This window comes from Leopardus geoffroyi, chromosome A2 (assembly GCF_018350155.1).
Source record: "Leopardus geoffroyi isolate Oge1 chromosome A2, O.geoffroyi_Oge1_pat1.0, whole genome shotgun sequence".
Taxonomy (NCBI): domain Eukaryota; kingdom Metazoa; phylum Chordata; class Mammalia; order Carnivora; family Felidae; genus Leopardus; species Leopardus geoffroyi.
In genome coordinates this window covers 74444797-74462036 of record NC_059331.1, presented here as the reverse complement: position 1 = coordinate 74462036, position 17240 = coordinate 74444797, and the positions used below count along the sequence as shown (strand labels likewise).

General features: G+C 34.6%; 1 protein-coding gene across 4 annotated transcripts in view; it reads left to right on the top strand.

Moving 5' to 3' along the window:
- Positions 1 to 17240, top strand: part of CDK13 (cyclin dependent kinase 13) — a 129975-nt gene that overhangs the window by 80356 nt on the left and 32379 nt on the right. For all 4 annotated transcript variants that reach the window (XM_045494356.1, XM_045494354.1, XM_045494355.1 and 1 more), the window contains exons 6-7: positions 6484 to 6673; positions 7705 to 7761. In XM_045494356.1, the coding sequence (XP_045350312.1) occupies positions 6484 to 6673; positions 7705 to 7761 (247 nt within the window). The remainder of the gene's footprint in view (positions 1 to 6483; positions 6674 to 7704; positions 7762 to 17240) is intronic.

The window sequence follows — 17240 nt, the reverse complement described above, 5'->3', positions numbered from 1 at the left end:
ACATTTTGATATGGGAACATTCTATCTCTTAATTCAGGATACCTTGAAAACCTACTAAAATTTTTATTCATTTTTGTTGCAAACATTTAAAACAATTCAGTATTAGTGAAATAGTATTATTGAACTACTCAAACATACTTAAGACAGTATGATGAAACCCATTGTTGCCATTTCTCACATTTAGCCATTATCACATTTTGCTAATCTTGTTTCATTTCTCTCCCTACCTGTTTTTATTATGCCTGGATTATTTTTAAGTGAGTCTTAGGCATCATATTGTAAACATAAATACTTGATTAATCCTCCGCCTATAGTATATAATGAAGTTGTGGTTATTTTAAAAAAGAGAAGAAGCAGTTTTTTATAATATTTATATAATATTTATATAATTTATAATATATTCTAATAGTTGATATTAACATTTACCAAGTTGTCTCAGAAATACTTTTTATGAGGGCTTTGTTGAAATCTGGATGCAAACAAGATCTACATTGTATGTGGTTAATTATCTGCTCTTACGTTTCAAAAATTTCATTCCATTTATTTACTGAAGATTAGACCACATTTTGGATTTGGCTAAATGCTTCCTTTTGGTGTTTTTGGATTGTTCTTCTAACTCTCATATTTGCTATAAATGGTAATTAGATCTAGATGCTTATTTTAGAGATAAGCTTAATTCTTTGGCAGTTGTGCTTAAAAGATGATGTTGGAAGCTATTATCTCTTATGGTTTCTATGGGCAGGGATTTGGGAGCATCTTCGCTGGGTACTTTTGGCTCACGTTCTCTCATGAGGTTGCAGTGAGGTGTTGACTAGGGCTGTAGTCACTAGAAGGCTTGACTGGAGTTGGGAATCAACTTCCCTCAAATGGCTGGCAAGGTGTAGTTCCACGGTTGGTGGGTGGTCTCAGTTCTTTACATGGGCCTTTCAGTAGAGTTGCTTGACTATCTGATAGCTTCATGGCTGTCTTCTCCCAGGGCAAGTTATTCGAGAAGGTAAAATAGAACTTGCAATGACTATATACGATCTTGCCTTGGCAGTCATTGATATTATCACCTCCGCCGTATTCCTTTGGTCACACAGGCTGCCCTGGAACCATTGTGGGAGGGCATAGATACCTGGACATAGAATTGTTGGGGACCATGTTGGAGGCTGACTACCCATAGATGATTTGTTTTTAAAGAAATTCATTTACTTATTTTTTATTCTAAGTAGGCTCCGTAGCCAGCGTGGTACTTGAACCCATGACCCTGAGATCAAGAGTCACATGCTCTAGCAACTGAGCCAGCCAGGTGCCCTTACTGTAGATAATTTTAATTTAAAAGAATAAGGTTTATATTTGTTTGATCTTATACTTTTCTTTGTTTTATATTAAAAATCTTAATTCCCAAGGAACTAACCTAGTCCTACAATATACACATAATTTCAAGATAACAATGCTAATATTAGTTACTAAGAAGAACACTGAATAAAGTTTTAGATTTCTTAATGTTTCTTTTTGTTCCTAGACTATACCCCACTAGGGATATTTAGTCAAAATACTATGATACAGACCTGCAGGCAGTTTGATACACGTTTAGGTTCATCTGTTTCTGATCTTTTATGGAAATACTGTCTTACCCTTTTTGGTTAATGATGTATATTTATCATGTAAAACATTACATGACTCTAAACTCACAACTTTAAAACAGGGCACATTCAGAATAGGCTCACTCGCATTTCTCTTTTTCTCATTCTGTCCCTTTCCCATGGGTAACTGTTATGTTTTTGTTTTTAAAGTTTAATTCATTTCAGTTTCTTTTCTACATATTCACCCTCCTCTCTTTGTATAAATAGGAGCATAATAGTAAATGATCTCCTGTGCCTGGTTCTTTCCTCCATAGTGGTAGAGATTGTCATCACCTCTTTTTATGGCTACACAGCACTCCACCATGCAGATGTACAGTTTATTTGGTCAGTCTCCTGCTGGTCGACATTTACATTGTTTTCAGTCTTTTACTGTTAGAAATAATGCTGCATTGAGTAGCTCTGTGCCTACATCATTTAGCATTTTTGTCAGTGAATTTTGGGACAGGTTCCTAGAATTGGGTTTGTTATAAGTCAAAGGGAAATGCTAAATATGATTAAATTAGATATTAACAGATTCCTAGCATGTCCGAGAGAGTGTTCCTTACAAGCTTTGCAGTAGAGTCTGGTGTCATACTTTAGGGTTGTTGTCAGTTTGTTATTGTGGTGAGCTTTCAGTTTGAAAAAATAAATTTTTATTCTGGGCGAGGTTAAGCAACTTTCCATTGATGGAATGGCAATTTGCTATACTGGTTTTTTGATGGTTGTGGGTTTTTTTGTTTTTTTTTGGGGGGGGGTATCTTTTTTTTGCCTACTTTTCTTAAGGTTGTTAATCTTTTTCTTTCCGACTTAGAGGGACTTTTTATAATGGATATTAATAAATTGCCTGGAATATAAGTTACAATTGAATATTTTCCAGTTTGCTTAACTCTTCTAAATTTGCTTGTAGTGTTTTTAGCCATGCAATAGATTTTTATTTTTACATAGTCACATCATGGAAGTGTTTTCCCTCTCATTCCTTCTTGATTTGATTCCTAGTTAGGAAAGTTTTCCTCATTCTGAAGTTAGAAAGAAACTCATGGTTTTTGTTTTTGTTTTTTTTTTTTTAAGTGTTCTCATGATTTTATTTTTTATATTTAGCACTTCTTCGTTTGCTTTTTATGCTGGTATATGTTGTGAGGAAAAGACCAGTTTTATCTGTTTCTGTCTATTTCAATTGCTCAAATATTGTCAATAAATCCATATTTTTCCCTATTGAAATGATACACCATCTTTATCACATATTAAAGTTTCATATGTGCTTGGGTAATAGATTTCTGGATTTCTGCTTTATTTCATGTTTACTTGCAAATATTACACTTTCTAGTTATAGATATTAGCACTGTCTTTATATCTGGTAGAGCCTCATGCCCAGATCCCCTTTTAGATGTTTTCATTGCTATTCTTATATTTTTCTATGTGGATATAACATCAACTTTATGTTTAATTGTAGGGAAGAAAAACTATTTTAAAAAATTGAGCTTGTGATTAATTTATAAATTACTTAGGGGGAATTGACATCTTTTTCATGTTGAGCCTTCCTATCTAAGACTGTATGCACTTTTTGTGTGTATAGTTTTGTCTCGTAAGAGTCTTACAAGTTTATCTTTGAAGGATTTGGCACATTCCTTAAATTAAAAAAAATTAATCTTTTATTAGAAACAGAGCCTTCCATTTTGTCTTTTAACTGGTAGTTACGTTAGTGACTCCTTTGTGTTTTATTTCTGCTGTTTTTTTTAAATGTGTTACTGTTTTTAATAATTTTCTCATTGGATGTTTATGTCTTTTGCAGGGAGCAAAAGATCATTTCATCTGTATAGAGAGATAGTTTTCGTTTTAATTCTTACACCTGTAATTCAATTCTAATAGAAATAGAATGCAAGCCGTTATATTTTAATTTAAAATTATCTGTTAGCCTCATTTTAAAAAATCAGTCTGTTTAAATAATATTTTTATTTAACCCAGTGTATCAAGTAGATTATTTCAGAATGTGATTGGTATATCAGATTATTAAAGTATTTTATATTCTTTTTGTTGGTTTGTAGTAAGTCTTGGAAATCTGTTATACATTTTATACTTCCAGCACATTCAGTCTAGCCAGATTTCAAGTGTTGAATAGCCACATGTGGCTTGTGGCAACTGTATAACACCATGCACATTCTAAATACTTTCTCTAACTGTGTTATTTAATGTCATCAAAGATTAATCTGTCAAATACATACTATTTTATAATCTACTTACTTTATCTTAACATCATTAATATGTTTCCACATCAGTATTGTACCTCTACAATAATTTTCAAAGCACATGGTATGGTATAGATGTACCATAATAAGCCAGTTTTTTGTTTGTTTTTTGTTTGCCTATTGTTTTGCCTTTAAATATTTTATTGCACTATTGCTTTTAGTGAACATGCTTATAGCTAAATCTTTGCAATCTTTATTTCCTTTTGCTGAATATCTATAAATGCACTTGCTCTGTAAAAGGGTATGTAATTTTTAAAGCTTTGGTGTATATTGCCTATTTATATTTTATGAATCTTCTAATTTACTGATACTACATAACAGTGTCTATTTACCTCATGAGGCCTTTGTTAATACTGTGTATTTATTGTCTTTCTTTTGAAATCCCTTTAGTTAAAATCCTTTAGGTAACCCTTCAGTTAAAAGTGGTATATTGCTTTGTATATTTTGATTGATAGTGAAATGTGTGTTTGGATATAAGCATCTTTTGCATATTGACAGTTCATTTTATTTATCATCTTCTATTATGGGATTGGTCTTCTAACGTACTGATTTGTAAGACTTTGTTTTATATTAAGGAATTTGTAAGACTTTGTTTTATATTAAGGATATTAATCTGTTTTGTAGCAAATATATTTCTCCAGTTTGCCATTTGCCTTTATCTGCCTTTTTTAAATTGTATTTTAAAGTTTATTTATTATTTATTTTTGAGAGAGAGAGAAAGCGCACACGTGCACAAGCAGGGGAGGGGCAGAGAGAAGAAAAGAGAGAATCCCAAGCAGGCTCTGTGCTCTCAGTGGGGCTTGACCCCACGAACTGTGAGATCATGACCTGAGCCAAAATCAAGAGTCGGACGCTTAACCGACTGAGCCACCCAGTCACCCCTTGCCTTTACCTTTCATATTGTTTACTTATGTACATGATTCTAAATTTTTATTTAGTGAAATCTGTTGGTTTTTTTTATGGGGTTGTGTTTTGTCTTTGGTGTAACTCACCCATCTTCCTGTGGGGTTATGGTATTTGTTCCAATACCAGCTTCACCTTGTTTTTTCTTCACTGACTTAAAATGCTTGCTTTCATAATTATTAGATGTATATTGACGCTTTATTTTCTGGTGTATATTATATAACACTTCTCTGTCCCTACAGGTTATATGAAATCTCTGGTAGGGCAGATGTTCATTTTCAGAAACATTTTGGCTGGTACTTTGGTTCTTGTTTTCTTTAAGGTGAATTTTAGCATTATTTTGTGAAGTTAAGTATCTTCTTAGCAAGAGAAAATAGAAACAAATCCTTGGCTCTTTTATTGAAACCATTTTATAGTACAGAATTTTATAGTTTGGTATTTCGTAATGAATTTGTATGGTTTTATTGTTAAAGTTTATTTTCCTGGTCATTTGTAGTAATGTTTCTTCTGTGGAGTCGTGTAAATTTTATTTTCTAATAAGTTGTTACTTGCATATATGAATGCACCTTTTGCTTTTTGTATATGATTTTCTCTAACTCAGGTAGTCTCTTTTTATTCTATTGGATTTTCAAGGAAAATAGTCGTCTACCAGTAATTCTGTTTTTCTTCCTTTCAGTGTTTATACATTGTCTCTAATTTTACTTACTAACTTCTACAGCAGTTAGTAATAATTAATGTTTTTTCTTGTTTATAACACCAAGCATTTTACTGCTAAATATGACTTGGTTGTTGGTTTGAGAGAAGGGTACCATCATAAACTTGTTTTTCAATTTTTATTTACATCCCAGTTAGTTAACATAGAGTGTAACGTTAGTTTCTGGTGTACAGTTTAGTGACTTGGCACTTACATAGAACACCCGATGCTCATCACAAGTTCACTCCTTCATCCCCAACTTTTAAGAGTATTATTTTTTTAAGTTTACTATAAGTAAGATCTTGGCTCTGTTTTTAGTTAGGAACTGATTGTTAACTTTCTTCAGATGACTTTTTTTGGCATATTGATAGCTTATTTTCTTTGATAAATATATTGAATTTTGTCAGCTTTTCCATGAATATTTTTAGATACAGCTTTGGATTCAATTTCTACAAGCTTCAGTTAGGGTTTTTGGATCTCTTATAAGTACAGTTGTTATGTATGTGCTATGTGCTATTTTAGGTTTTGGTAGCAAGATTAAGTTGGTTTTATAAAATAAAGTTGTAATTTGTGTGCTTTCAAATGCTCTGGAGATGTACAAACAGAATTAAATTATATGTTTATTGAAGGCTTAATAGAAATCATCTAAAGTCAAACTGGGCTCAGATACTTTTCTTATTAAATACAGTTCTTTTAACACTTTTAAATTTTCTTTGATGAACTGTACTGATTTTATTCAGCTTCTGCTGAGAGACAATTTGTTCAGTGTATAAAACAGTTAATTTATTTTACATTAATCATGCCCAGAAGCTATGCACTGTAGGGTTGATTTCCATATCTTAACAGTTTTCTGTTTCCTTGGGACGTTTTTATTGATTTTAAATTCAGAGAGAAAGATGAATGTTATTGAAGTCACAAAGTAGGACTTCTTTTCAAGAGATAATTTTCTTCACAGCATTTTTTTTTTAAATTTTTAGCCTATAGAAAAGTCTTATGAGAATAAAAATTTTAATGTGTTAACTATTCTTGTTCTTAGGTGCATTTTATCTGGTGTTTGAATATATGGACCATGATCTGATGGGACTACTGGAATCAGGCTTGGTTCATTTTAATGAAAATCACATAAAGTCATTTATGAGACAGCTTATGGAAGGCCTGGATTATTGTCATAAGAAGAACTTTTTGCATAGAGATATTAAATGTTCAAATATTCTTCTAAATAATAGGTATGGTATGAGTCTGATATATGTGTTTCAAATGAGTATTATATAATGTATACTTTGATTCTGTTAAAAAGATTTAACATTTATTGCTCAAGCTGTTATAACATAATCAGTGTTATTACTGCCAGAACTGCATCTGAACATGTGTTAAATACACTTTGGTTAATTTCCGATAATAGTTTTTAGTGTACATAAAATAATACTTAATCAATTTTCTTATTTGATATTTTTCCAGATAATGTGAATGGATATTCTTATAATTAATAATGATTTCAGCCTTAGGGTAAGAATAGTTCTAAGAATTTTTTTAAATTTAGAATTTGTTTTACACCAGTATCACAGTTTTAAAGTGAACTTTTTTTGAAGTGTGTATACACAGACACACACACACATATATACTTATACACACACACGTAGATATTTAAAGTTTATGTTAAACATTTTACTGACAGCATAACCTGAGCTCTGATAATTCTTTTCTAAGTAGTACTCCTTGTTAGTTTAAGTGAGATATGCCTGGTTCTGATTTTAGTTACTAGAAAGGGTTCTATGTACCTAGCCCCTCTAAGAATTGGAAAATTAAACATAAATTTAAAATGATACGATTTCATTCTCATGCTTTACTGATTTGATTTGAACAAGTAATATGTCTTAATACTGAGTAGCAACAATAATCTCATTTTATTTTCATTGAAGTGTACTTGTCTAAATAGGAACTAATACTAAAATACTGTTAATACTAGTACAATAATAGTAATAGTTGTGGTGGTGGTACTAGAATAATAGTAGCTGAAATTGTCAAAGGAAAAGTACTGTTTGTTTGTTGTTGTTTTTACTTGTTTATCTGTTTACCTTTCCTTATAGGACTTGGGGTACTGCTGTGTGATCAATGTTAAAGTTTATATAAGTATTTTTTATTAGTTCTAGGAATAGAATATGAATGTGTATGATAGGCTTAGATATCTATGAATACGTACAAATATGTATGATTTCAGAGTAGACTAATAGTTTATGTTCATTTTGTCTTCCACCAGAGGGCAAATAAAACTTGCAGATTTTGGACTTGCTCGATTGTATAGCTCAGAAGAAAGGTAAGAGTATTTTCAAATGAATATTATAGACAATAGAGACCAGTTTTAAGGACAGCTTATTGATAGTTTATTTTTTCTTAAGAAATAAACTTTTTTAAGAAAAGGGAAATATACTATACTTTTCATTGTTAAATACATGAAATAATATAATTTTATACCATATTGGGATTGACTGTTTTAATTACAAATTTTATGTATTTATCTCAATTTAAAAATAATTGTTTTTTGGCACTTTAGAGGTAAATAAAATTTTTTTTTTAAATGTGTCGTTTTAAATGTATCTTAAGTGCAGATCCAGATATTAAGATGTTGGTGATTTTTGTGTTTAGTGAAAAATATTAGTACAGTATGTGCTTTTTTTATACTGCATGTTTAAGCTCACAAATTTTGTTTTAGTTATTAATTTGGATTCCTTTTTTTAAAACCTCAAGTTTTACCTATAGTTATGTTTGTTGTAAACTCTCTAGAACCTTTTATTTAAACTATTGTGAGAAAGTTCCATTGTATAACTCTTCTCTGTATGGAGCTTCCCTGGCTGCACTTGGGACGTGTATCCCATTTTGGCTCCTTTGGGCCTGGTGGTAGTGAATAGGACTTGCCTCATTAGAACTAATATGTGGGAGTCTGGCTGGCTCAGTGGGTGGAGCATGGGATTCTTGATCTCGGGGTTGTAAGTTTAAGCCCACACTGGGTACAGAGATTACTTAAAAAGAAAATCTTAAAAAAAGAAGAAAACTAATATGGAATTTCAAAATAAATTATTTTTGTGAAGTAGTGAATTTTATATAAATATTCTATGGAATTAATTGGGTTTAATCTATCTCTAGTTTGGTCTATTTCTTTCCTATCAAACAGCACTGTTTCTTTATTTCCAGATATATATTCTGAAATACTTTATGCTTGACAATTCTGTAATTTCTTTAGTGCAACTATAATTTAATCATGATACAAAAGTTAATTAGAATTCTCAGAAATAGGTACTTTCACTGAATGTTGGCCAGTTTCTGGTCGGTTGAAAAAAATCCTTTTTGAATTTTTTACAGTGAAAATTTATTTCTTTTTGAATCTTGCAGTGTCTGTTATGTCATTCTGAAAATTATTTTCATTGTTTAGTGTGGAGAGTTTTTTAAATGGTGTGTTTTGGACCCATCAGAATTCATTAAATCCCTCAGAAACTATGGTATGGACCAGTTGTTACAGACCTACTTTAAAAAGGCAGAGCTTTTTGGCTTTTGTTGTTTTACATTCCATACTTCTAATTAATATTTTAAGAAAGAGTCGTAGGATTTATTTTTTTTAAGTTTGAAACTTTTCTAAAGCCTTAAAAGCTGTAACCCTCATCTTGCGTTTGAGAAAACTGAGCCCTAGAAAGGGTTGAGTTAAAGATAAAAAAATATTTGTTGGCAGAGTCCAGAGTATATGTAGTTCAGTTTCCAACTCCCAATTTTCTATTTTTTCTATCACCTATAATAGTGCCTCTTGGTAGAAATTGAAGAAAAAAATAAACTGGCCAAATATGCACTTAATCCAAAACTTCTCTTGGGAGTATATTTTTTGAGTAACTAAATTTTGTTGACTATTCTTTATGGGGAAGTTCTATTTAATTAAAGATTCTGTCCTCTTAGCTGGTTTTTTGAGATTTCACTGTAGTTTCAATCATCCTTTCTTAATACAGGTATATGTTTTTGTCAAACTTAAATGTAAATCCCTTTCTTCTTGATTTCATGTTAGGTTTCAGTAGAGATGGAGAACAGCTAAATTACCATTTTTCGTCTTATTTTCATGTTTAGTGAAAAATCTTAGTATAGTATATGCTTTTTATACTGTATGTTTAAGCTCATAAAGTTTGTTTTAGTTATTAATTTGGACTTCCTTTTTTTAAAAAAACCTCAAATTTTATATATAGTTATATGTTTGTTGTAAACTCACTAGAATCTTTTATTTAAACAAACTATTGTGAGAAAGTTCCACTGTATAATTCATTTTATGTTGATATTTATTCACATTAGAATAGATATGTTCCAGAAAAACTGACTGTAAAGTCAAGTTTTACCTATCAAAATACATTTTCTAATTTATTTTACCTTTTAAAAATGGAGTGTTGGGGGGTGCCTGGGTGGCTCAGTCGGTTAAGTGTCCGACTTCAGTTCAGGTCATGATCTCACAGCTGCTCATACGTTCAACCCCTGCGTCGGGCTCTGTGCTGACAGCTCAGAGCCTGGAGCCTGCTTCAGATTCTGTGTCTCTCTCTCTCTGCCCCTCCCCTGCTCATATTCTCTCTCTCTCTCTCTTTCTCTCTCTCTCTCTCTCTCTCTCTCTTTCTCTCTCTCTCTCTCTCTCTAAAAAATAAACGTTAAAAAAAATTTTTTTTAAATGGAGTGTTGGGTTTCAGGGGAGTGCCAAGGGTGTGGTGTGTTCACTGAGCCAGGGTCCCCATTGCTGTACTGAATTGATACAGGAATTTTGAGCTTAGAAAGGTAGGAAGTTTAAAATTTGCATCTTCAGGTAATGTGTAGTAAATGTTTCTGCTTACCCAATTTTCGTAAGATAAAACCTTTTGGTGTATTATTTTGTTTTGTAAGCAAAGTTTTTCAGGGGCTTATGTACTCCCTTACAACTTTTCTTTTTCAGATTTGAATAATTCCAATTTAAGATCAGAGTAGGCTTAATTTTAATGGAATGACTTTAAAATATATATATTGTTATAGTAAATTTTAATAACCTACCAGTTTCTAACATACTGCCTTTAGCAGATTTACTATTGTTCCAACTTTTCTAGATATTTTTTAAAATAAACATACCATGATATTCCATTCATACTTCTTTGTTTTTATAAGCAGGAATAAAAGTAAGGCTTTACAGTAATAACACTCATCCAAATGTTAAATCACTTTGAAGTGTTTTCTAAGTAACTAGCTATTACAGATAGAATAACTGAAGTGTTTAAGAAATTATTGCAAGGTTTTTTTGTTCAGAAATTGAGCACATTTCAGCTTACCACTGTAATAGCTTCAACTACATTCTCACTCACTTGGTTTCCGATATCTTTTTTGAATTTGGAGAACTGGATGGAATTCTCTCTAGTACTTAGGAATTGAACATGGGAGGTGATGTGACCATTGTGGATCTCCTCTGTCACGTGTGCTACAGTAGAAGAAAGAACCACTGAGTTAAAATTAGGGTGAAAATGATTCCTTTAAACTTGAAAAATCCTTTTCTCCTTTTGGGAAATACAGAACTTGAGGACAGAGGGTTTTGCCCATTTCTTTACACCCATTCATTTTTTTCAGTAGCTATTTTAAGATCAACTTTTCCTGAAACTTTTAGCCATGGTAATATACCCACTTCTGAGTTTTTATTTTACCAAGTCATTGCTCCATTGCTTTCCCAAATGATGGGATATCTTTTTCTCTTTATGTGACTATCCCATATGAATAAATATGTGCATCAGGAAAACTTTGGTTCTAGTCCTGGCATTTCCATTTATTTAAGAAGTTAATCTTGGGCAGGTCACTTAATCTCTCTATATTTCATTATTCACAACTTTAAGATGAAAGATTTTGTTTTATTAAATTTTTTTAAGTTTATTTAGAGAGAGACAGAGAGAACGCACGCGTGCAAGTGAGCAGGGGAGAGGCAGAGAGAGAGAGAGAGAGAGAGAGAGAGAGAGAGAGAGAAAATCCCAAGCAGGCTTCACGGTGTCAGCACAGAGCCTGATGTGTGCCTCAAACTCACAAACTGTGAGATCATGACCTGAGCCAAAACCAACACCCAAACGCTTAATCGGCTGGGCCACCCAGGTGCCCCAAGATGAAAGATTTAAAATCTCTAAAATCCTTATTTAAAGTATATTGAAAAACCTATCTTTTATGGTTCTAAGAGTTAGCGTAATCAAAATAAAAGTTTCTTAAACATTTTTAAAGGTAATATCACCATCTAGTGGCTTTTCATAAAATTGCCATTAAAAGCAAAATTAAATTTTTCCAAAGCTAAGTATCAGTGGGAAAGGGAGAAAGTATTACTTCTTGCAGCTTGTCCAAGGACTAGATGAATTTATATTCAGGACATATTACTTGTGTTCTTGTCTTTTCAGTCAAGCTAGAATTGTAGTCATCTTAAAGACAGAGACCATATTTTAAACTTTTATGTTTTTTTTTATGCCCTAAACTGTAAAACACATTCACACTAACTGCTTGATTAATTCTGATCCAAGAGACCAGCATTCTGATCTGGAGGACCCTCCTGATAGAGATTAGTGCAGGGAGCTCTGGGGACTACAGATAATACAGAGTACTTCTGGGAGATCCTGGGCCAATATTAGAACCATAGTAATAAAAAGATGGCTAATAACATATTAATAACAATAAAAAATGTGGCTAAACAAGCTTTAGGAATGGAAATCTCATTTAGATTACTAACCTAGGGGCGCCTGGGTGGCGCAGTCGGTTAAGCGTCCGACTTCAGCCAGGTCACGATCTCGCGGTCCGTGAGTTCGAGCCCCGCATCAGGCTCTGGGCTGATGGCTCAGAGCCTGGAGCCTGTTTCCGATTCTGTGTCTCCCTCTCTCTGCCCCTCCCCCGTTCATGCTCTGTCTCTCTCTGTCCCAAAAATAAATAAAAACGTTAAAAAAAAAAAAAAAATAGATTACTAACCTAACCATATGATCCAGATTAAATTGTACTTCCTTTGGCCCTAATGGAGTAGCTTACATTTTTGAGCATATAAAATGGGAAAGGCAGTTTATCTGGAGTATGGTGTTCCCCCTCTTCATGTAGGGTAAATTTCATGTATTCCCTCAATGCTGAAGATTTACAAATTTCTCTTTCTTTCTCTTGATCTTTCTTTTGATCTCTAAACCTGTACTGGACATAACTGCACAACTCCACCTAGGTGGTGTAGGTGCTTTAAATTAAACATACTGTACAAAGCCTGTCTTCGTATTTCCAGAAAAAAAGTTTGCTCTTTTCCTTTATTCCCCATTTTAGTTGAAGGTTATCAGTCACTCTCACATATAGATATGTCTCCTATAGACCACTGTAAGTAGAATTGTATTGGTTTTTTTTGCTCTGGGCTGTTTCCCTAACATTCTTTTCCTTCTGCCATTCGTATCAACTGCTGTCCCCTGCCCCCCAGATAATAGCAATGTCAACTCTTTGTAGTTCCCTTAAACAGGTTAAGCTCTTGAATGCCTTTGTGAGTCTACATAAGTTGTTTCCTTTGTATGGAATTATACTTTCCATTATCTGAGTCTGACGTTTGTTTTTTTGAAAAATTTACCCTGAATCCTACAGTCATTATTGGTCACATCTTCCTTTATGTATCCAGAGTACATTTTTCATTATTTTATGTAGTACTTAAAGTATATTATTGTAATTTATATCTATATTACCACCAGACTTCAAGGCTTTAAACAACTACTTGGTTGGTTGGCTCTTTGGTCTAGCCATCTCTTGGTGCTTAGTACAGAGTGTCAGTAAATACTTGTTTATAAAGAAGGAACAGGGACCCCTTGGGTTGCTCAGTTGGTTAAGGTCCAACTCTTGATTTAGGCTCAGGTCGTTATCTCACACTTCATGAGTTCGGGCTCCACATTGGGCTCCTCGCTGACAGTGTGGAGGCTGCTGGGGTTCTCTCTCTCCCTCTTTCTCTGCCCTTCCCCTGCTTGTGTACTTGCTCACTCTCTCAACATAAATACATATATATATAAAGAAGGAACAAACTTAACTAGCATTTGTGCATAGTACTTTATATATTTTATATATGTGTGTATACATATATACACATACATTCATATATACACATACACATACATACATATATACACATATATTCACAGTATATAATCAAAAGCATTAGACTTTTGATTTTGGTTTAGGTCGTGTTCTCACAGTTGTGAGATCAAGCCCCAAGTCGGGCTCTATGCTGAGCCTGGAGGCTGCTTGAAATTCTCTCTCTCCCTCTCCCTCTGCCCTCCCCTGCTTGTTCACTTGTGCGTGTGCTCGCGCTCTCTCTCATAAATAAATAAATATCATTTAAATTAGTGAATTAGGTAATTTGAAATTGGCCTTATTTGCCAACTCCATCTATCTTGGTATTTGCTTTTATGATTAAAAGTCTGTCTGCATACTTTCTCAATATTTGCTTCCTTCTTATTAGACACTAAGGTAGAAAGTGAGGTGGGACACCTGATTTGCAGAATACTTGAATAAATCATGTAAGTTTTTTCTTAACTTTTAAACAATCATTTTGTCTTTTGTCAATATTAACTTCTAAACATTTTAAAACTAGTTTATTGAAAAGCTTATTTAAAATGTTTATTTAAAAAATGTTTATCACAAACATTTAAAACATAATTATAGCACCACCATCTTAAAAGTTGTCTTGCTAGCTCTGCTCTCTCCCTGGCTTATCTCCTAGCTCTAGAAAATGAACATTTGCTCAGCCTTCTCAGGACCTGATGGTTCAGTGTGCTTGAAACAAGAACCAAGTAGTAAATTTTTTTTTTTAATGTTTTTTTTATTTTTGAGAGAGAGACAGACAGAGCATGAAGGGCAGAGAGAGACGGAAACGCAGAATTGGAAGCAGGCTCCAGGCTCTGGGCTGTCAGCGCAGAGCCCGACATGGGACTCGACCTCGTGAATCATGAGATCATGACCTGAGCCGAAGTCGGCCACCTAACCAACTGAGCCACCTAGGCACCCTAGTAATAAAGATTTTTATAGGCCTTATGTGCATATTCTCTAGGAGGAAGAGAATGTGTGTGTGTTAAAGGTATAACATATTGACGTTTTGTGTTGTCCCTTTGACTGTATTTGGAAAGGAAGTCGGGAAGCAAGGGCAGTCAGCTGTTGCAGTAAACCTGGGTAGGATGATTATGGCTAGAACTTGGGAATGGGCATAGATGTTGGCAAAACAGATGAATTATATCATAAGATATAAAATTGTTAAAACTTGATAGTTGAATATGTTTATTTATTTTTTATTTTTTATTTTTTTAACGTTTTATTTAGTTTTGAGACAGGGAGAGACAGAGCATGAACGGGGGTGGGGGGGTGGGGGGGGTCAGAGAGAGAGAGGGAGACACAGAATCTGAAACAGGCTCTGGGTCTGAGCTGTCAGCACAGAGCCTGACGCAGGGCTCGAACTCACGGACCGTGAGATCATGACCTGAGCCGAAGTCGGCCGCTTAACTGACTGAGCCACCCAGGCGCCCCTGAATATGTTTATTTAGACACATCCCTGTCTGTACCTCTACTGTAGATTTCTGCTTAAGAAACTGAATAAATGGTTTGTTAGGGTAAGCTAAGCTTTTACATCAAAAAGAACCTGAAAATTCAGTGGCTTGAAGAGTACGAAGTTTGTATGTGTTTCTCACTTAATGATCAGGAATGGATATTGCTTACCTCGGTGGACAATGAAGAGTATTTAACCATCTCATTAGATCAAGTAGTGACTATTTCATATAGTCATTGAGGGATCCAAGTTGGAAGATCTGCCATCTTCTTCACATGACTTCCAAAGCTGACACCACCTCTGTTAACCAGAAGCTAGAAAAAAGGAGAGAGGGATGTTATGAGCCAGACCTAGAATGGTGCTTATCATTTATGATCATGTTCTTTTAGTGAGAACATGGTGCTGTGATCACACACATCCAACTGCAGTGAGGGTAGGCAGTGGCCTACAGGTGGGCAGCTACCATTGAAGAAAAGAAGAACAGATTTTGGAAGATAGCTAGCAGTGTCTACCATACATTCCTGAGACAGGAAACAGGAAGCAAGTGTGTGGCAAAAGATGATACATTTCCTTTGGGATGTGTTAAGATACAGGTACTTTTAGGACTTCTAAATTTACATGTGTAGTAAAAACAGGTAAAATGACCTTAGTTGGGGAAAAAAAATTACTATTGTTTCTTTGCAGCAGTGTTACAATACAGAAGTTTCAGAGTTATTTTTCTTGGAAAATAATCAGGAAGAAAGTGGGAGTGAAGATAGAAAAGTAAGAGGGAAGGGGCATGTGAAAAAAAATTGTGTTCATCATATATAGTTAAGGCATGTCTTAGCTCATTAAAAGTGTTAGTAAGTGCAGGGTACCCAGGTGGCTCAGTTGGTTAAATGTCTGACTCTTGATTTTGATTCATGTCATGATCTCACAGTTCTTGAGTTTGAACCCCGTGTGGGGCTCCACACTGCTGACAATGCAGAGCCTGTTTTAGATTCTCTTTCCTTCCTTTATCTGCCCCTCCCCCACTCTCACCTGCTTTCTCTTAAGAATATGTTAATGAGGGGCGCATGGGTGGGTCAGTGGGTTGGTTGAGCGGCTGACTTCGACTTCGGCTCAGGTCACGATCTCATGGTCGGTGGGTTCGAGCCCGAGTCGGGCTTTGTGCTGTCAGCTGGGAGCCTGGAGCCTGCTTCGGATTCTCTGTCTCTCTCTTACTCTGGCCCTCCCCTACTCATGTTCGCTCGTGCTCTCTCTCTCTCTCTCTGTCAAAAATATAAAACATTAAAAAATATATACATATATATTAACAAGTGCTTACTCTGTGCCAGACACTGACCTAGGTAATACCTACTGGTTAAGTATTAGAGATGTAGCTATGAAAGACACCAGGTCCATGGTCTCATTTACACGGTGATGGCAGAGGTAGACATGAACCTGTGGAATAGAGGAAAGAATTTAAAATACTTAAGTGCTGGAAAACAAAATAGTGACTGCGAGGTCACTCTAGGCATGTGGGTAGTTTTTAGCTAAGGTAGTTAGGACAGACCTTTAAAGAAGTAAAATTGAGCCTGAGACCTGAATGATGAGTGATGAGAATGGGATAACTTAATGAAGACATAGGGCAAGAACATTCCAGTAGAAGGAACTGAGCAACTGCAAAACCTGGGAATAGACTTGGAAAATTTAAGGGCCAGAAAGTTGCCTAGTGTAAAAATAGGAGGTGAGATGCCCAGGAATATGGTTATATCAACTGAGGTAAAGTTTAAATTTTATGTACTTGCAGTAATAGGATCTTATTTTAGGCTTTGAAAAAAATCTTTAAAAAAGTGGGGGAGGGAGGCCAGATAGAAAGAGGCAGCGAAACTCATACCAATGAAAAAATAATAATGACTCAGACTAAAAGATAATCTTGGCTTTCACTTTTTTGAAATCATGGAAAATGGTTGGATTTAGCATCTGTTTGGATGTAGAAACGACAAAAGCTGTTGACAGGTTAGATGTGAGATTTGAAAGAAAGAAGAGTCAAGGATGACAGAATATTTTTGACCTCCGGAGGGTAGGTATTAAAAACAGGTCCTAGGGGCGCCTGGGTGGCTCAGTCGGTTAGGCGTCCAACTTCAGCTCAGGTCACGATCTCGCGGTCCGCGAGTTCGAGCCCCACGTCGGGCTCTGGGCTGATGGCTCAGAGCCTGGAGCCTGCTTCCGATTCTGTGTCTCCCTCTCTCTCTGCCCCTCCCCCGTTCATGCTCTGTCTCTCT